The sequence below is a fragment of the Eumetopias jubatus genome, unplaced genomic scaffold (assembly GCF_037043125.1).
Source record: "Eumetopias jubatus isolate StellerSeaLion01/CBP00866 unplaced genomic scaffold, mEumJub1_p1.0 scaffold_16, whole genome shotgun sequence".
Taxonomy (NCBI): domain Eukaryota; kingdom Metazoa; phylum Chordata; class Mammalia; order Carnivora; family Otariidae; genus Eumetopias; species Eumetopias jubatus.
In genome coordinates this window covers 37,341,558-37,363,462 of record NW_028274822.1, presented here as the reverse complement: position 1 = coordinate 37,363,462, position 21,905 = coordinate 37,341,558, and the positions used below count along the sequence as shown (strand labels likewise).

At 40.1% G+C, this 21,905-nt stretch overlaps 1 protein-coding gene across 3 annotated transcripts in view; it reads left to right on the top strand.

Annotated features, from left to right (window-relative positions):
• Positions 1-21,905, top strand: part of GALNT1 (polypeptide N-acetylgalactosaminyltransferase 1) — a 124,463-nt gene that overhangs the window by 89,673 nt on the left and 12,885 nt on the right. For all 3 annotated transcript variants that reach the window (XM_088019747.1, XM_028098278.2, XM_028098277.2), the window contains exons 5-10: positions 3,333-3,499; positions 9,091-9,298; positions 14,908-15,078; positions 17,144-17,261; positions 18,941-19,121; positions 20,155-20,294. In XM_088019747.1, coding sequence (XP_087875873.1) covers positions 3,333-3,499; positions 9,091-9,298; positions 14,908-15,078; positions 17,144-17,261; positions 18,941-19,121; positions 20,155-20,294 — 985 coding nt within the window. The remainder of the gene's footprint in view (positions 1-3,332; positions 3,500-9,090; positions 9,299-14,907; positions 15,079-17,143; positions 17,262-18,940; positions 19,122-20,154; positions 20,295-21,905) is intronic.

Below are 21,905 nucleotides of genomic sequence, written 5' to 3'. Positions count from 1 at the left end.
AGGCGTGTGCTGGAACCAGGAAGGGAAGTTCCTACTTCGCACAGTGCCCCTCCAACACTCTCTGTGTGCGTGCCGGACAAAGCTTACATATGCCTCTTGCCAGCCGCGAGAAGAAATGCTTACAGGAGCCGGTTCCATCACCACAGAGCAGGCAGTGGAGGGTGTATTTAGAGCTAAGACGCAATAAATCCATAATGGACACACTCTGTGATAGTGATGGATCAGCTCTCTAAGAGCATAATATGTGTTTGTAGATTCTTTATGTTTTAAAATTTTAGTTTATAATGTAAATACCAACAGCTATACTCTATATAAAAGCACTTTGAGATAATCAGTTTTTAAACACATGAAGGGGTTATGAGCCACAAAGTTTGAGAATAATATACTGTTCTATATTATTCCCTTTAAATAAAGTTAAAAAAAAAAAAGGGCAGAACTCATCTGTAATGCTAAAGGTCCGGCATATTGGTTACTTTGGGAGGGGGCACAAAAGAAACCTCTGGGGTGTAGGTCACAGTCTCTTTCTTCATCTGGGTGCTGACTACTTGATGCATTCAGTTGGTGGAAATTCATTCAGTTGCATACTTAACGATCTGTCCGCTTTTTTGTATGTATATTATAATTTCAGTAAAAAGTTAAGCCTCTTCTTTTCCTTCTTTCCCCAACCCACACCCTGTTGTTAAACATGTATAACTTTTTTTTTAAAGTAGCACAACCCTACACTGGCTAATTTTCATTTCTCAGGATGAAAGAGTCAGTTGGGACAGGGTGGAAAAAAGCTACTTGGCAACACAGCTGTTACATGGCCTTCCTGCTCACCATCAGCTCTGTGTCACCCACTCCCAGAAGGATCCCCCACTTCTGCCTCCATGGGGACAGGTGGTCCCTCCATGGGAGTAGCTTAACTAGAAGGTTCTCCTTGAGTGCCTTATGTATTTCCCAGGTTGGGTGGGGTTTACCTGTTCTGAGATCCGTTATGTTGACTTTCTCATACTTTCTCTATATTTCCTATGTTATTTTGAGAGAATATTTATGAATTTGCTGTGTTCTCTGAATGATTAAATTTAACTGTTTGATTTAGGAAATCATTTCCTTTTTGTCTGGATCCTAATACATGCTTTGCTTTGTGATTCTTCCATCCTCCTGTGAATGATTTCCATTTTAGTCTCCATTTCTAGTGTTCTTACTGTCTTCATGGTCTTCCTTTCCATATATTTCGGAATTGAATTCTTTCCTATATCTTCCAAGAAATAAATCTGGCTTATTACTTTTCTTCTACAGAATCTGTTCTCAGAATTTTCTCTTCTTCCTGTCCACTTGCTGGCCGTGCACATGGCTACCAATACTGTTTAAACACTGCACATTTTGCCTAATCATCTTCTGTGTTTCACTCAATTTTGTTCTTTCGTTTGGTAAGCCAGCAGCTTTGTAGTCACTCTGGCTGTTTTCTGCTTCCCAGTTCTCCTACAGTAATGAGTAGGATTAATTTGGGAAAAGAAATCATATATGACTTAGTACACTTCAGTTAAATAATATTAAAACTCTTTTTCTGAACCCCTTTACCCATATACAGGCCCATTCCTGATTTCACAGTCCTGTGCCAGTAGTCTGTGAGTCAGGCATTCAGGATGAAAACATGAAACCTATGATGTACCTGAAGCATAGTACTGAATATAAATGTATAATCTAGCCACTGTTTATAACATAACAGTTTTGATGGGAAGCTGTTCTCAGAAGTACTACTTGGAATGCTAAGGGCACATTATCCTTCCCAGAGCCTAAGCACCTGGTCTTCTGGGCCTCACCTCTGCGGCCCAGACTTGGAGGAAAGGAGCTGTAGACAGGGCAGCAGGCCGTGCGGTGGCCTCCTAATGGGGCTTGGAGTGAACCCAGGGTGAGGGGCATGGACTGGGATGTGGAAAGGAGGCTGTGGGCCAGTGAATAGGAGTCGGGTTGTTAGTAGTAGGAGCTGGAGAGCACACTGTGAAGGGGCCTGGGGAATGGTCAAGATGGTGGTAGGGGCTGAAGAGTGATATAATGAAGGACAATGGAAGCTATTTGTTTCTCCTTTCCTCCTTGGAGAGAGGGGGGACTGTTGTTGATGGGCCCACAGTGAACTCTCCTTCACCTTCTGTTTCTCCTTCTTTCAGCCCCTGTCCCTTGTCATGTCTTTTCCCTCCCATTTCCCGTTTTTTTCCAGCTGCCAGCCAGCAGCCCTAGGGCAGCACTTTCAGTAGCTAGGTCATCATGGCCAGTTCTGAAGAGGGGTTCGTTGGCATTTTTCTTGTTTTTTTCCCCTTCTTCCCTGTCTCCACTCGCACTGGCAGGTATAACACATGACATTGGAGAGACCACAAGGTTTGAGGAGCTTGTGAGAGCTGGAAATAGGGTGGAAAGAGAGGCCTGGAGCCAACGGTTGCCATTTGAAGATACCTATGAAAGAATTTCATGTACATGTTTTAGGAGTGCTGTGTTCTAAACCACATCCCCTGATGTCTGGTTGCTTACTGCTGTTACTGTCCTCAGCTCTGTGGTAGTTTCATCCATTAACGAGACTGGAGGAAGAGAGACCGTGTTGCTTAACAAAGCGCTGGAAACATACAACTAATACATTGATTTTGTGTGCATATATTTTGGGTGTGTTTGGTCTTCTTGATGGTTGCATTTCAGATGTAGTTTTTACTACACAAGATGCATGTTGGTATTTCACTGTGGAGGAAGCAGCATCAAGCGTTTGTTCAACAGAGCATGGACTGTGGAGTCCCCAGCCAGGCTCTGCCACCCCCTCATTGTGTCTGTCCTCAGTTTCTCTGTGAAATATGGCTCCAGGTACCTCACAGAATTATTAGGAGGCTTCTGTGCCTAATACAAAATAGATACTCGGTAAATATTATTTCTCTTCTTTTGTGGAAGGTATTTTTTTTGTTTAGATTATTAAACTGCATAGACTTTTAGTGGTTCTGATTTTTTTGTCTGATTGGATTCTTGAAACACATTCAGCTTCAGACTGATGATGTAGTCTTAGTACATTGTCCATTAAAGTGAATCAACAGAAAACACTGATCAGGAAGTGGCGCCTAATTTTAAGAATACAGTTGACATCTTTAAGATAATTTAAATGTAAACATGTCTAAATCTAAACATACAGCTTTAAATAGGTACTCTTTATTAAACCTGCAACATTAACCAAAACTTCAATAAATGAACAGTTACCAAGAGTTCCACCAGTAGAGCCAGTTGTCTTTGTTGTTCTCGTGCCCCTTCTACTCCAGACGCATCGACTTTGCTGTGCTAACAGTCACTTCTGATAAAGGCATTTGCTTTGTCTCCAGGTGTAAGACAAAGGTGTATCCAGATAGTCTCCCTACAACAAGTGTGGTGATTGTTTTCCACAATGAGGCTTGGAGCACACTTCTGCGAACCGTCCACAGTGTCGTTAGCCGCTCACCAAGACACGTGCTACAAGAAATTGTCCTAGTAGATGACGCCAGCGAAAGAGGTGAGCTGTAAGCTGCGCTCGCTGCCGGTCCTCGCAGCGGCCCTTATCACTAGCAGTTACGGAACGTCAGCGTTACTTTTGACCCAGTGATTTTATACGGACTTCTAGCATATCCTGAAAATATTGGTGGCATTTGGACTCATTCACATATGCAAAAAATTTACGCCCTTGTGCAACTTAAAATATTACCTTAATTAGCATTTGTGTCACTGCTTAATCTTGTTTTAAAAAGAAATAATGCTATATAATATAAACATTTATGCAGAACAGTGAAAAAAACCCACATGATTTTGTTAGAATCTTCCTTGTGGGAAGCTGCAGCCATGAGCTAATGGAGAGAGACTGGATCCTCCTTAGAGCCAGGATGAAGAAACTGAGTCCATGTGCAGTGCCAAGTACCTCCGACAGGAAAATGGAGCCTTAGCTGGGCGAGCCTTCCTTCTCCAGATTCTTCTTAGGTTTTCCCATTTTCTCTGTTCCTAGGTTCAGGAATGATCTGTAGCTATTTACGTAAAGGGATGAGGAAGGAACTTAGGAGAGAGTGGTAGGTAATATGACTCCAACCTCATAATAAATTTCTACAGTGACTCTTACTCTTCCAGGAATCTCTCAGAATTTTTCACAAGCTTAGAATCTCTCAGACTATCTCATGAAACACTCTTTTGGGAAAGTTACATTAATTAAAAGTACCTTGAGCTAACATTATTTATTTTGAATCCTTCATGGAGATTTTACACCACGGGGTAATGTAGAAAAGGCTCTGCCAAGTCCCATCTGTAGAGAAACCTGTTAAACTCAGACATACCTAGCATTTTGCAGGCTTTTTTTTCCCACAGCGCTGGTGAGGATCATTGGTGTCTTGTGTTCGTTCCCCCGATATTCCTGTGCTCCCATGAGAAAAATTTGGAAGAACTACAGAAAATGGCTCTTCCTTCCTTCCTTGACCAGCCTTAGACTTCCTGACCATCATTTCAAGCTCTTTTGCTACTTCAGCTTTCTTGCCTAATCTCTCCCTGCATTTACTAAAATGGTTTAAGTATTTTACCTTCTCCTTCCATGACTATACTAAGTATGTAAATTTAATCACAGTTAATCACTTCATATCTTAATTATGGGAAGTAATTTGCACATTAATAATAGTTTAAATCTCACCACTGTGCCAGATTGTAGAAGTACAAACAAAAAATAATATAGCTTACCTCCTTAATGTGATTAAGATGACCATTTATAAACACACAAAGCATTTAAATAATAGTGTATAATGTAATTAATGTCAAAATGAGTGAGCTGTTAGAAATTAAGAATAGCACACTTAAAACAAAGAGTTATTGTTGACATAGAAGTGTAAACCCTTGTGTGGATAATTGTTTGCTAGGAGTTAATTAATCCCTCTTTAAGAAAATTAGCTTAAGTTCATAATTAGGAATATATACAAACACTGAGTCTGCAAGTGACTCATGTTTGTTTTACTTATATGTTGATATTTGCTAAATTAAATATTACTTAAGGAGAGCTGTCTTTCCTCGGATGAAATGTATTATTTTTCCTCCTTTGTGTTCTCTAATATTCTCTTGTGTGCCTGGGAGGGCTGTGTGTAAGAGCACGTTTTTGTAGGACGTGACCTAATCAAAGACACATGTGCCCACAGCTCTAACCTGACAAAGTCACATATACCAATTATATTTTCCCTTCCTCATGTGGGCCTTTGATCACCCTGCCTGTACAAATCTATAAGAGAAACATGGGCAGAGGTCTACTTCACGGCTCCACTTGTGGCTCTCGGTCACTAAGCAGGGCCCCGGAGTCCTACCCCAGAGCTCCCGGTCAGGAGTCTGGTTCTCCTTCATCTTCCTGCCTGGAAAGCCTCAGGTGTGTGGTTCACGATTTCAGATAGTTGGGAACCACTAGGTATTGTGTTGTTGTGGTTATAACTGTAGTCCTTCTAACCAGACTGAGAATTCTCTAGTGTAATTTTCTTTGGCTCTCTTGTTTGGGTGGTAACTGTTGGGTCCCGGAACCCAGAGCAAGCTCTGTTTTTATGTAACTCTTTAAGTTTGCCTTTCTTACTCATGAGACACAGGCAAGGCACCCTCACTTCTCACCTAGGCTATTGAGACAGACTGCTGGTCTGGTCTCCCTGCCCTGGTCTCCTCCCCCTCCCCCTCTGTTTCCCATGCTGCACGCACTGGGATCTTTTAAACACGCCACTCTGATCTTGGCACTTCTGTCTAACCCCGTTCCTTGGAGGCCTGTGTAACCCAGCCTCCACCGGCATCTCTCCTCACATCCCAGACCATCCCCTGCCCACCCCATCCCCACAGTTCACCTCACATGTTTACTCAGAATCAAGATATATTTAGAGAGGCCTTTCTTGAACTCCCGAGACCAGGTCATGTCCCTCTGAACATGTTTTGGAACACTACACTCCATGGCTCTCATCAGAGTTTTAACTATTTCTCTGTCTGTTCAATGACCATCTCCCCTGCTAGACTCTACCCTCCATCAGGGCTGTGTGCTCTCCACCCTTTCCTCAGTGCCCACAGCACTTAACTGCATAAACAGTACAGAATTTAATGAGTGAATGAAAGCGTAATCTAGCAGTCAGTTAATTCTTGCCTTTACTTCTTGTCTGTGCAGACTTCTAATTAGGTCACATTAGCATGCCTGGTTTGCTTATGGCCTCAGGCTACCCGATTTCCCAGTTGACTGCTGAGTTGTCAGCAGCTCCATTAATTACGTGCTATAATCATCCCTGTTTTACTGATGAGGCTTAGTGTAAACCTAGGGCTTGACCTCTTAACTGCTACGTACGTCACGTCTCATAACTTCACTGTTACAGGGTCTAAAATGAAGACAGTCTGGATGAATCCCTACTTCATGTCAGAAGTTATGTAATTGTCATCTCAGAAGGTTATCTTAAGACTTAGAACTGATTCAGTGGTCCTAATCTGAGATTTCTGTTGTTTTCTCATCTTTGTCACAAAAGGAAGCAGAGATTCTTACTTAGTAGGGATTAGGAGTCAGATTTTTTAGACTCTAAATTACTTGTTCTATCAACTGCTCTTTAGAGTTCTGGCTAAGATTTCTCAGATGTTGCTGTAAGCAGTGAAATTTTCCCCTGACACACACTCTGGCAGCCTCACATTCCCTGATGGAGAGATGCCTAGGGATCCATTTATAGGCTAATAGCTATAAAGATGCTCTGATAAACAAGATTCCCCCTTATTTTTAGAGGACATAGTAACTTTTACCCATAATCACTTAACCCCCCGTGGCTTCATTTTTGTAGAATTAGCCCTGGGTCATAATTCTATATCCTCTGTTAGGAAGACACCTATTTCTTAGCCTTATTGCATGAAGGCCACAAAGATGTGGGACAAAGATGCCAAGAAAATTTGTGGAATGGCAACTTTTTTGAGCTGCCAGACCAGAGAATCATGCATTTTTCATTTTATTTATAGACAGGACAGAGTATTTTAACTTTCAGAGACGTGGGACTTGGGAATTAGATTGCTTTGATTCTTAAGAAGACTTGAAGCTGTCTGATATTTTTGGGAAAGCTTATTGGGAGACATCTTGCATATGACACACCCAGCCTCAACCAGTCTGAAGCACTAGAATATATCCCACACCCTGTCACACGGGAGTCCATCAAACTCTGGATGTAAAGTAATTTAAATTTGTGTCAGCTCAGGTGATTCCATGCTCCTGAATTGTTCTCTCTCTAGTTCCCTTCTAGGATTTCTTGTTGTGGATGAAAAGATGAACTTTGAAGTCAGGCAGACCTGGGTTTGAATCTTGGATCCACCCCTTAACAAGCTGTGTCACTTTGATCAGTTCATTTTAGATTCTGAGCCTTGGATTTCTGTGTCTAAAATATGTGTAATGACAGTCTCATAGCATTGCCATTGTCAGGATTAAATGATATAGAGTAGGTAAAGAGCCTGGCATTGTGCAAAACAGACAGAAAATGATAGCTACTATGCAAAATCTTGCTCTTCTCCGGGATTGGCATTCCCCTCACCTTTTTATTCAGAATGGAGTTATATCTCTCTGACCCTAAGATTTGGTTCATAAAATCACAGTGGTGACCCAATAGGAGTTCTACAACAGATATTTTACAGATACTGTTTTTAGCCCAAATTAATTAGGAAATACATTAGCAGAACTGGAAACAATCAGTATTCTGGTATGGTGGGGTCCATAGACCTTTCTCTTTCAAATTTTCATATCCTGATTATTTCATTATTAAGTCATTCTGGTCTCACCAGTTCAAGCGGGCAAGAACCATGTCAGTCCTATTTGTCTTTCTCTCTGTGCTTCATAGGAAGCTATTTGGATTCCCATGGTTAGTATTTAAGGAGCCCCTTAATACATAACACCGTGCTCTCTGGGACCTTCCCCTTACAAGAGTTATATGGGACAGTTTTAGGAGTCCCAGCAGTTCTCAAGTTTTTCCTCCCCTAAAGAGGAGGAAAATCTATCCTGTTGGAACTAGTTGGAAGGACATTTGACCAGACCACCCTCAATAGCTTCTCTAGCAGAAATTCCACAAGCTAATCTGAGCTGAAAAATTCTTTCTCTTTGCTTTGAGGAAGCTGAGCCTTTCCTGCTTTTTAAAGATTTTTTTTTTTAAGATTTTGTTTATTTATTTGACAGAGAGAGACACAGTGAGAGAGGGAACACAAGCAGGGAGAGTGGGAGAGGGAGAAGCAGGCTTCCTGCGGAGCAGGGAGCCCGATGCGGGGCTCAATCCCAGGACCCTGGGATCATGACCTGAGCCGAAGGCAGACGCTTAACGACTGAGCCACCCAGACGCCCCCTTTCCTGGTTTTTAAAATCAGATATGTACTTTGGAGGCAAGACTTCCTTGGCTTAGAGGCATAACCTCTATCTGAACACTCCAGGATTTCACGCAACCACTGGTTTCACGCAACCACTGGTTTCACGCAACCACTTCCTCTCCCTTTCTTTTTCCCCCTTTTCCTTCAATTGCGCTTCCCTCTTGAGACTTTTGTGACTTAGACCTTCTTGTCTGCTAAGGAACTCTCTTTGGTCCAGCACTTCCCTTCTGAGCTTGACCTCACTCCCTGCCTCCTGATAGAAGAAATACATGGTCAGAGACTGTGGTAGTCAATAAGACAGTTGGTTTAGGGTTGGATTTTGAAGAAATCCCGCAATTGTCTGAATTCTAACAGCTGTTGCATATTGTTCCTTCTGTCTATTGAGGTCTGGATTTAATGCTCTTGAACTACTTTCTTTCTACTCCTGATCCTTAAGCATGATTAGAAAAAGAAGTGAGCTGACAGAGTTGCCTAGGGAACTATGGTGACATGTCTGTCTTTGATTGAGCCTGAGCCCAAAGGCTTTCTCCTAATTCTTCATGTAATGTAGAGGCAACTCTAGCACATACTCTCAGGAAATAAAAAGGCTCCCTGTAGTGAAATGGGTTTGTGAGTCAGGGAGCTTCACTAAAAGTGCTCAGTAAATACGTAGTGAATGAATATTGCACATCAGAATTGCTTTACATCTGGGTAGCACCAGGTCAGTCTTTTCGTGTTATTTTTTGCTTTGTTTTGTGAATTTTTCAGACTTTTTGAAAAGACCTCTAGAGAGTTACGTGAAAAAATTAAAAGTACCAGTTCATGTAATTCGAATGGAACAACGTTCTGGATTGATCAGAGCTAGATTAAAAGGAGCTGCTGTGTCTAAAGGCCAAGTGATCACCTTCTTAGATGCTCACTGTGAATGTACAGTGGGATGGCTGGAGCCTCTCTTAGCAAGGATCAAACATGACAGGTAATTTTCTGAAGTCCATAAATTTGTTTTCAGTGTGTTTGTCATAAATTGTGTGATAAGCTGAAAAATTCTGAATATATAAATGCAAAAATAATTTCCTCTGAAGTTCCCTTTAAAATACCCACGAAGAACTTTCTAAACTAAAAGGGAAGACAACCGTGAAGAAATGTTTGTAGTCTTGTTGGTGAGGCTGGATTAGGAAGCGTGTTGTTCAGATGTATACCTTATGCTCCGTTTACTAAATGGGAGCAAAACAGAAGACAATGACCTCAGGAAAGGTAGGATAAAACCCTCTGTTGTCCCTGCTGTCTAAGGCTAAGACTGGGGCAGGCAAGTCATCTCATCCCTGTCTCTTTCCTTACTGGAACTCTAGCCCTCAGCTTGTTGCACGGCAAGAAGAAGGGAGTGGGGAGATACACAGTGCATCTTAAAGTGCTTCATTGTATATGGAAAAGCACTCTGATCTCTGATGATACAGGAAGAGCAGTAGGAGCAATGTATGCATTTTTCAGAGAATTACCTGCTGCTGGTCCCTGGTATAGTTCTTGAGTATCTGGAGAGAAGCTAACGTCCATCTGCTAGACTTAACATTAGTTGAATTTCTTCTTGTCATTGCAGTTTGAACTAGAGGCTGTCTGTGCCAACTTAACATTCAGGTTTAGATTTTAGCAAGGTAAACTTGTGCTAGTCGAGTGAAGCATGGCAAAAGCCACTACATCTGTTCTGTTTTTTAGCAAATACTGGGACTACATCTCACCCTTTCAAAGATGAATAAATAGGGAAAACGAGCATTGGGGCAATGAGAAGGTACAGCAGCTTTAGGAAGGAGAACACTGCCTGAAGAAGGAAGAGAATATCTCTGTAAATTGTTTTCTATGAGTACATGACTGATTTGGGAAATCCTGGCTTGCATAAGACCACTAATAAGCAGGAGTCTAGACCCAGAGAGAGAAAGCAGCAGTGTGAAGAAATGGCAGAAACGAAAGGGGGCATTGACTAAAATGACAACCACAATTTCCGGTTTGGGCTGTATGGTAGATTAGGTGTCCTGAGTAACGTTTCCAACTGAAAGAGCTTAAATGCTGGATAAATTGTATAACACATTTTTAAGTGCATCACTGAGCTGGCACTGAAGTCCAAAGTTTTGCAAACGTCAAAACAAAGTGGGACAAGTGAGTGGTTCAAACCCTAAAACCAGCTCTCACTTGGAGAGTTTCTGCCAAAGTTAGAGGACACACAGCCTCTCTCCCTTGATAGACAAATGGACGGGAAGATAGGAGACCGGGTCTAGGCCCTGCCTGAGGCTGGAAAATTAATAGTAAACACCTGTGTAAAGTTAGGATCTTATACCTCTGTGTGAGTGAGAATGAGAAATAAATCCTACCACACCAAAGAAAACTTGCCTGTTTCAACCTTGCAATGGGGTGGTTATAGGGAAACAAATCTCCCCTAAGAATTTGTTAAACAGTATAGAAAAGGAGGGAAGCCAAATCAGCTCTTTATGAGACTAATATAACTTTGATATCAAAGCCAGAAAAGAAATACATGGAAAATTACCCAAACCCACTCATGAACACTAACACAAAAAATCTCATAATACCAGAAAATTGAGTCCACTGGGGGGAAACAATAAGTATATAATATATATATTTTTTACATATTGTATGTATATATATTTTAAGATTTTATGTATTTATTTGAGAGAGAGGGTGAGAGAGAGCAAGCAAAAGAGCAAACGTGAGCACTAGCGTGGGAAGCAGCAGGAGAGGGAGAAGCAGACTCCCGGCTGAGCAGGGGCCTCAGTGCCCGATGCCCGATGCGGGGCTCGATCCCAGGACTCTGGATCATGACCTGAGCCGAAGGCAGACGCTTAACTGACTGAAGCCACCCAGGTGCCCCAGTATATTTTTATTTTTATGTGAAAAATATGTAAAAGAACATAATGACTAATTGGTTTAGTTTAATAATATAACACCTGTTCACATAATACATCCTCATTAACATTTCTAAAACTATGATTAAAACCCCATCATTAAAAATCAGTCATCACTTCAATAGGTAAAAAACATGTTCACTTATGATTAAAATGAACATCCATTTATGATTAAAAGTACTCAGTGTTATACGCAAACAATGAATCATGGAACACTACATCAAAAACTAATGATGTAATGTATGGTGATTAACATAACATCATAAAATTAAAAAAAAGTACTTAGTAAACTATTACAGAATGGAAATTTACTAATCTGAATAAGGATGTCTTTTTAAAAAAGACTTAGCATCGGGCGCCTGGGTGGCTCAGTTGGTTAAGCGACTGCCTTCGGCTCAGGTCATGATCCTGGAGTCTGGGGATCGAGTCCCACATCGGGCTCCCTGCTCAGCGAGGAGCCTGCTTCTCCCTCTGACCCTCTTCCTTCTCGTGCTCTCTATCTCTCATTCTCTCTCTCTCAAATAAATAAATAAAATCTTTAAAAAAAAAAAAAAAGACATAGCATCTGCCTTCAGCTCGGGTCATGGTCCCAGGGTCCTGGGATTGAGCCCCGCATCGGGCTCCCTGCTCCACGGGGAGCCTGCTTCTCCCTCTCCCACTCCCCCTGCTTGTGTTTCCTCTCTCGCTGTGTCTCTGTCAAATAAATAAAATCTTAAAAAATAAAAATAAAAAAGCCTTACCTAGCAAACATCATATAAATAGAGAAAGGTTGATTTTTTTTTTTTTTTTTTGAGAGAGAGAAAGAGTACATGCAGGTGAGAGGGAGAGAGAATCTTAAGCAGGCTCCATGCGTGGCGCCTGATACAGGGCTTGATCTCATAATCCTGAGATCACGACCTGAGCTGAAATCAGGAGTCAAACGCTTAAGCTACTGATTAAGCTACCTAGCCCCCCCAAAATATTTTCTAAAAGATATAGAACATCCTTATGATGCCCTGAATTACTACTGTTAGTATTATTAGAAGCCTTAAGTTTTACAGTAACACAAGAAATAAAGGGTATAAGGGTTAGAAAGGAAAAAAAGTGCTGTCAATTGCAGATGATGTGTTCTTAATGGAAAAAAAAAATCTTACACAAAACAGTAGAGATAATAATTTAGCAGTGTTGCCAGATATAAGATCTCTGTAGAAAAGCCTTCTCCACACCAGCAAGGAATAGTTAGAAAATATAATTAAAAAGAAAAAAATGATCCCATTTATAATAGCAATGGAAATCAAAAGCTATAATTTTAACAAAATATGCATGGGGCGCCTGGGTGGCTAAGTCGGTTGGGTGTCTGACTTTGGCTCAGGTCATGATCTCAGAGTCTGGGGATTGATCCCCGCATCGGGCTCTATGCTCAGTGGGGAGTCTGCTTGTCCCTCTCCCTCTGCCCTCCCACCCCTGTGCTCACAGGCTCTCTCAAATAAATAATATTTTTAAAAATGTATAAAATAGAACACTTTTGAAATTTACTAGAAGATAATCTAAGGAGAGAGGAGGATAATATTCATGGACAGAAAAGTAAAAATAACAGTTCTCCCCACATTGATCTATAAATTCAGTGCATTTCCAGTTGGAATCTCAACAGAATGTTCTTGGAGGAACTGGCTGATTCTGTTATGTAGAAATGCATATTTTTTTAAAAAAAAAGCTAAGATACCCTTGAAGAAGAGTCATGTACAACAGGGCTGGCACTACCAGATACCAAGATTTATTGTGAGGCTATCTTAATTGTGGCAGTGACCTATTGATGCAGGAATTCACAAATAGACTAGTGAAACAGTAATGCTAGAAACCATCCCATGTTTATATGGAAACTTGACTTACGACAGAGAAGGCATTGATAATTACAGCAGAGGAAGAAAAGACCATCAAGTAGTGCTGGAATAATTGGTTATCTATAAGGAAAATAAATGAAGTTGGACACTTACTGTATATCATATCAAAATCAATTCCATAAGGATTAAAGACTTAAATATGAAAAGCGAAAATATAATTCTTTTTAAGACAGCATAGGAGACTGTCTTTATGATTTTGGAGTAGGGAAAGATTTCTTAAATAAGACAAGAAAGATGGGGATGGTGCGGATGTTACATACTCTAGAATGTGGCTGCCAGGCGCTGTAAGTAGTGCACCTTTCCTAGGAAGGAGCTATGGTCATGTGGAAGTTTTTTCAGGTTTATAAAAAATATCACAATACCAGTTGAAAAAAAATTTTTTTTAAGATTCTATTTATTTATTTGACAGAGAGCACAAGTAGGCAGAGCGGCAGGGAGAGGGAGAAGCAAGCAGCCCGATGTGGGACTCGATCCCAGGACTCTGGGATCATGACCTGAGCCAAAGGCAGATGCTTAACTGACTGAGCCATGCAGGTGCCCCCCCAATTGAAAAAATTTTTAAATATCTGGGTGAATCACATAATTTGTATGAACAAATAGAAACCTGCAGGGAAAATATCCTTTTTTCTTTTTTTTAAAGATTTTATTTATTTGACAGACAAGCGAGAGAGGGAACACGAGCAGGGGAAGTGGAAGAGGGAGAAGCAGGCTTCCCGTGGAGCAGGGGTCCCCACGCGGGGCTGGATCCCAGGACCCTGGGATCACACCCTGAGCTGAAGGCAGACGCTTAAGGACTGACTGAGCCACCCAGGCGCCCTGGAAAATATCCTTTCTAATAACTAGAAAATAAAATTTTTTAAATTGTAAGATACTATTTATCATATTGGCAAAAAATGCAAGAAAATAGCGTCCAAAGTTGGTAGCATTATAAAGAAGCTGCAGGGAGAAATACATACTTATACATATGTATATGGAAAGTGGTAAAGATTAGTGTTACAGAAAAAGTTCTTTCCATTAATGCAGTAAACCCATTCCTATCTTAAAAGCAAAATACTGGTTATGTGAACATTTTCACTTAGTATGTTATTTTTTATTTTTTTGAATAAAATTTTTATTTTTTTTATTATTATGTTCAGTTAGCCAGCATATAGCACATCATTAGCTTTTGATGTCGTATTCAACGATTCATTAGTTGTGTATAACACCCAGTGCTCATAGTTTTAGTAGCAAAAAACTGTAAGAAATACAGATATCCAAGAGTTTATTAAGAAAACTATTACCTTAAAATGATTAAATGTGTAATTTAAAAGTATTATTTTTGAAAGCTAGAAATATTTGGAGTGTTTTTACGTGTGGCACATACGTAAAAGTATGAATGAAAAAGGGATGGAAGGTTATCAACAGTTGCGAGTGTGATAAATAATTATTCTAACTTAACGGCGCCTGGGTGTCCCAGTCAGTTAAGCATCCGACTGTTGGGTTCAGCTTGGGCTGTGAGAATGAGCCTGGCATTGTGCTCAGCTCAGAGTCTGCTTAAGGCTCTCTCTCCCTCTCCTGCTGTGGTCCCTCTCCCGTGGTCCCTCTCCCTCTCTCTCTCAAATAAATAAATCTTTAAAAAAAAAAAACTATGCTAACTTAGGATATAGCAGGAAATTTTTCCACCATTGCTTTTAACATTATAGAATGTATTTTTATTTTAAAAGCAGTTAGCATATAGTTATAATATAGTTGTTACGCTATGCCTCGAAAAGGAAAGTGAATATTTTTTATTTTTTCATTTGCTTTTATAATTTTAGGAAAACAGTGGTCTGTCCTATCATTGATGTGATCAGTGATGATACTTTTGAGTACATGGCAGGCTCTGATATGACCTATGGTGGCTTCAACTGGAAGCTCAATTTCCGCTGGTATCCAGTTCCCCAAAGAGAGATGGACCGAAGGAAAGGTGATCGGACTCTTCCAGTCAGGTAACTACTTTGTCAGACATTTTCCCTAAAATGTTATCGACAGGGAACAGTGGAGCTTTGGGAATTATATCAAAAGGATTCTAAGTGTAATTTGAGAGACATGAGGTATTTGTGTACCATATATGTAGTTAAGAGCCACACATATATTATTATTTTAAAGGGGGTTTTCTCTTCTGATCCATTAATAAAATTGGGATTTTTCATTTACATAAATCTAGTGCACCTGAAAAGTGATGGTAACATGCATATGTTCTTTCATTCCTATATGAACAACATTTTGCAAATCTGTCAGATTTATGCTTTTAGTTGTTAAGGATAATAATATTTAACTTTAAATTCAACTCTCCCTTAATTAATTGTAAGTGTAAGTGTAATGTGAAAATATTACCTAAAAGTGGGTCGTAGCACCAAAATACAAGCTTGTAAATTCAGACTTGTACCATCTGGATGGTAGTTACTGACTGATGAGGTTAGAAAAGCTTGTCTCAGATATAAAAATAACCAGAATTGACAGAAGTATAAAAAAAGATTTCCGTGAACACATTCTGATTTTTCCTCTGTTTTATACTTGGTCATCTATAGATTTTTTTCAGAAAGGGATAAGAATCTTGATGCTGTTCAGAACCTTGAAATTGAGACCATGAGCCTCAGCGCCATCTGGGGATTTGTTGGGGCAGCCTCAGCTTTCTCCCCTCCCGGCCTTCTCAGGCCTGCTTTCCCTTGCACTCGGTCCCATTCTGGCAAAGCTGAGGAGAATTTCATTAATTCTATGCTGGGTCCTTTCCTATAGCAAAGGTACTTTTGCACTCTTCTGCTGACAGTTCAAATAACCATCTAAATCAGTTCCTAAACATTTCGTAGACGGTGGGCTTCCTTGAAAAATCTGATAAAAGCTAGGAGTCTTCTCTAATAGGGGGAAAACGCACATGTGCAAACAGAGGATTGAGCATACAATTCTAGGAAATGTAGAGATTTCTCAAAACCTGGGTCAAGAAACCCTGGTACTAAATGGTCATTCTGGGTGTTGGCCTGTTTCCTCTGACTTCTAACATAGTAGACTTCCATTTTTTTTCTCTTCTAAAATCAAAGTACGTCCTAACTTTTATTTGGAAACGACTGTACAGGAAAGGCAAATGTGCCACCCTCCAAAAGCATGGAATCCATGTGTTCTTAGGGCATGGGATCAGAGGTGACAGTTCATCCTAAAATGTGATCACCGTAGTCTCCTCTGTCCCTGGAACTTAATTATTTTCTTCTAGTTGGAGACCATTTTTCTCCATGTTCATCCTTCATGGAAATCAAATGATTGACTGGTATTCATTTATTTCAGTCCTCCTTCATTATCATTTCTCTGCTTAATTCCACCTCTTTGCACCCACTCTACATCCCTGGCCATGTTCTGATGAATTGGGCCCCTCTTCTGCAGAGAACGTACCATTCTTGCTCAGGCTGACAGTCCCTTTAAGAGTGACTGAGTGTATTCTCTACTTCCACTCCTTTCCTGAAAGGTTTCTGTTAGGTATAGGAAAAGGACCTCATTGTTTTCATCCTATGTAATCTACCTCTTTGCAATATTTGCCTGACTTTAGAACCTGGTATGTTAGAGTTTCTAACATGAATCTAGTTTGTTATATAGTCAGTATAATTAGTCAATTAATATAGTCAGTATAGTTGCCAGGAATTACGGGAAGATACCCAGTCAGATGGAGAGAATTATGACAACTAGCTTCCATTTAAGGAGTTTCAGATGGAAGCTTAGTCAGGACCTGAGGACCAAGAAAGGTAGTGAAAACAGAAGAGGCCTTGGGACGGGGCAGAGAAGGCTCTCGGGGCACAAGCTGTGACAGAGGGTGGTAGGCCCAACAGTCGGCATGTCTGAAGACCAAATAGCGTAACAGAAAAACACAGAAAATCCTTAGGTCCCTGTAAAAGTTTCTGAAGAATGTGAGGATAAGCATTTATTCTCTAGTTATGAACAGTTAATGAAACTACTTTTAAAAACAAAAACTGATTGTAAATTTTAAATTCTTAGAATTAACAGTATACTATTATGATTGAATTTCAGAACACCTACAATGGCAGGAGGCCTTTTTTCAATAGACAGAGATTACTTTCAGGAAATTGGAACATATGATGCTGGAATGGATATTTGGGGAGGAGAAAACCTAGAAATTTCCTTCAGGGTAAGTTCCTTTTGAAAAAAATAATCTTTTATTTAACCTTAAATATAGATATGCTTTAATTATTCATATTCTGTATCTCTAAATAAAAATTGAATTTAGTATGAGTTTCTTCAGACTTCAGAACCTCAGTTCATAAAAAATTTCATGTTACTATTAAGGGTTCCTCATAAACTATATTTTAAGCAAATAAATCAGTGATCTTAATAGTTAAACTCTAAAACTTACACAAGACTCCCTAGTTGTTTTGAATTTCTGTTATTTTCAAGGAAGTAATTCAAGCTCTAAAAATAAAAAACAATATGTAGTTTCTATATGCTACTATGGTACTCAACTGCCAAAAACATAATTTCACTTTCTGTAATATGCTTTGTCCTTCTGTTGTGAAACTTATTCTCTCTTATATAAAACCTGGTCACTTTACTGGCTTTACATTTTTTAATAGAAAAAGGCAAAAGAATTCTGGAATTGCTCTAACTTAATTTAACCCAATCAACCTTATATAAAACTCTTAAGCATTTCACATTCACTAAAGTCAACATGTTAAGTGACACTGCGTATTTCTGAAAGTAATCAACCTGAGACAGATAGCTTATAGTGGAAACCACATTGAACTGCATTGTAATCTAAACCAGCTCACTTTGTTCCTAGTGGATCACTTTGCTCTCTTATAAAAGGAGAGGTTTGGACTCTAGCTCATCTTGGAAATCCTATCCAGCTGTATCACTCTGTGATCCTGGGAGAACTTTAAAGTAGAGACACTGAATATTTAACAAAATCAAAACTTCTCAAAATCTGTTTTAATTGTAAATAACAGATTTTTAACTCACAGAAAAATTCATTTTGAAAGGAGCAGAAGGATAATTTTATTAAACTAAGAATGTGAACCTGAAGTTGACGATCCCTCTTTTACCCTTTTTTTTGGTATTTAGTCTTATGAAGATGACAGAGTATGCTGTCACTGTCCCAGTGAATAACTCATGAGAGATCCAGTTGAGATTTCTAGGCTCTGTTTAATGTACAGTCTATGACAAGTTTGGAAAAGGAGGAACAGATAGGACTCTGGCTGAATGCTCCATGCCAAAAGTTTTTTGACTATGAACCATGCATATACTACGCACAAAATTAAACTTGAATTTAAAATTAAACTTTGGGGCCCTTGGGTGGCTCAGTCGCTTAAGTGTGTCTGCCTTCGGCTCAGGTCATGATTCCAGGGTCCTGGGATCGAGCCGCATGTTGGGCTTCCTGATGCTCAGCATGGAGTCTGCTTCTCCCTCTCCCTCTGCCCTTCCCCCAGCTCGTGATCTCGCTCTCAAATAAATAAAACCTTTAAAAACAATTAAAATTTAAACTTAATTCAGATTTGAACTTATGATCTTTTTATGAGTCCTGGCCTGTAGTTAGAAAAATACTGTTCCAGACCTCCTATCTTTTCTGCATTTAGCCTTTAACCTATCTTTGCTGAATTTAACCTTCAACTTCTGGTTTGATCAGAACCAAAAATTACAGAAAAGTATGCTTCTGAGGAAGTGCCGGTTTTGTGATCATATAGCAGGAGCTCCACTGTATGTATGGTCATGATTCTGTGAAATTTTAACTATGAACATCCATAGATGGGAACAGTTGTTGTTTTTTTTAAACCATCAGGGTCTTAATATGATCTTCTTTGCTATTGTTTTCAGATTTGGCAATGTGGAGGAACTTTGGAGATTGTCACCTGCTCACATGTTGGACATGTGTTTCGGAAAGCCACACCTTACACGTTTCCAGGAGGCACAGGACAGATTATCAATAAAAATAACAGACGACTTGCAGAAGTGTGGATGGATGAGTTCAAGAATTTCTTCTATATTATTTCTCCAGGTTAGCATTTTGCATTAGAAATACAAGACTAGAACTTTCTTGTCCCTGATCTAATGCATCTGAGAAGAGGTGAGAAGGGGGTAAAGAGCTTTGAGAAGAGGCAAAGCACCAACTTCACAGGGTTGTCGTAAGGAAGAAATGAAATCACACACACTGTACAGAGTGCTTTGCACTGTGCTGCTATGTTATTAACAATAAGTTGTCCGGGCCAGTATTGCAGACATTACTGTCAGCCCAGGTGTTACCAGTGTTCTGTTGTATTTTTAACCTAATTGTAATGTGTAACGTTCATATGAAAATTCGAGTCCTTCAGGGCCAGTGCAGAGCACTGTAGCAGGCCTCAAGGGATTTCAGTCCAGGAACTTCTCTGCCATTCAGGGTTTTGTGGGAACATTTGTTCCATCAGCTATAAGTTTTCCTGACATTGTTAGCGTTCCAGCCTCGTTTTTCATTACCACAATACCGTCAAGTCGCAGTTCACACACCAGTGACTTGTGTGAGAGAAACTGACTGGAAACAGTTGCTGTGCTTAATATTTGGGCAAAAGAGATCTTGATTCTTGTTTTTGCCTTCACATATGTGAAACTTTTCTGATCCTATGAAAACTTGCATTTGTGTGTAATATTGCTAGCGTTGTAGTTCATTCTCACATAAATTTAATTTTCCGGGGCTCCTGGGTGGCTCAGGTCATGATCCCAGCGTCCTGGGATCGAGCCCCACATCGGGCTCCCTGCTCAGTGGGGAGCCTGCTTCTCCCTCTGCTTGTGCTTACCTGTTCTCTCGCTCACTCGCTCGCTCTCTGACAAAATCTGTAATAAAAAAATTTAATTTTTCTTTGAAAGAATAAAACACATATAAATATATTTCCTTGGTTTTTATTTGCACAATGGATTCATGGCATATCACTTGTGTAGTCACACATCACCAAAATGGTACAACTTTTCCCATTTGCCTGGTTTATTAAATGCAATATTTAAATAGAAAGTGTTACCTAATAGAACACGAATAATTCAGAGTCAATTTCTTTCAACAGGTGTTACAAAGGTAGATTATGGAGATATATCATCAAGACTTGGTCTGAGACACAAACTACAATGCAAACCTTTCTCTTGGTACCTAGAGAATATTTATCCTGATTCCCAGATTCCACGTCACTATTTCTCTTTGGGAGAGGTAAAATATATATTCTTTGTGGTTATTTATGTTCTCATTCATCAAAAACAGTAGAGGTTAAACATCCAACAAGGGAATCCCTTCATATTAAAATTATATAACCTCAAGTGTGAGAAGGTTCTTATCAGTTAACACCGTCTACCTCCTAATTTGAAATCTTGTTAATTTTTCATCGTGTTATAGTTTCTTAGAATGCTCCACCCCTAACCTTTCAGAGTTGCACTCTTGTTTCAATATTTTAGTGTCTTCAGCAGACTTCTTAACAAACTGACCCATTTAGTTGAAAGCATATATTCCTAAAGGTAATGTCCTGGTGTTGATTAACCTGATTGAAAGAAGTAAAGATAAATTGTAAAGAACTGACAAGGAAAGTTGAAAGACCATATATAATGTAAGTCATAGCGGCAAATGATACGTGTGGACAAGGCCACACCCAGGCCCCATCCCAGGATGGAATCTTCCTGATGCTCAGGAAAAGTGACCCTCCACTCCATAGGAGGCTGTCACTTCTAGGTCTTTCCATGCATTCAACCAATATTAGAGTATCTGCTATGTGATAGATACTATTTTACATACAAGGGATACAGCAGTGAATAAAGTCTCTGCTCTTGCGAGTCTTACAGTCTGTGGAGGAAGCCAGGTTTTGAAAGTACACAGTGTAGCAGGCGGTACTAAAGGCAAAGGAGAATGAGAATGGCTGGCGGGCTTGAGTATTGGTGCTGTTTATGTTGGGGCAGTTGAAAAAGGCCCCTTGTAGGAGTTTTGATTTTTGAGCAGAGATTTAAAGAAGTGAATGGGCAAGCCATATGAATTCCTGGGGAAAGAGCATTCTGGGCACAGGGAAAAACAAGTACAAAGGCCCTAAGACAAGAGTGTACTTAGCACGTTCCAGAAACAGCAGAGGCCAGTTGTCTGGAATGGGGTGAACAGGGGTGGGGGGGTAGTAGAAGATGAGGTCGAGACATACCGAGGGTCAAATAACACAGAGCTGGTAGGCCACAGTAAGCACATTGGGTTTTATTCTGAGTAGGATGGGAAGCCAGAGAGACACACCTTCATTGGGAAAGGATCAGATTGCTATATTGAGCAAAACTATGTGAGGACAGGAGCAGAGCTGGAGTATTGGTGAAAGGAAAGGGTACTGAAGGACTGTGTTAAGATTTTCCCCTGAGAAGCTGGGACAGGGAAGTTGACAGATGGGAAGGCTTGTGGAAGAGGTGCAGGGGGATTCACCGGTGCAGTTTGGGACATGTTAAATTGGATCCAGGTAAAAATACAGGGTAAGTCGTTGCATTTACAAATGTGGTGTCTGGATGAGAGATTGGGGATGGAGATCTAAAGTTAGGGATTATCAATATCAAAACCGCATGAGATCACCTTGGGAAGAGCAAGTGTAGATGGAGAAGAAGGGGGAGGACTGAGGACCAAGCCATAGGAAACTCCACAATTCAGAATTTATGAAATGAGAGGGAATTAGCCAAAAAGATTTAGAAAGAGTGACCACTGAAATAGGAGAACCAAGAGAATGGTGTCCCAGAGACTTAGTGAAAGATGTGTTTCAGGAAAGAGGAAGTGGTTGGCTATTGAGAAAAGACTAGTACAGAGAACTGG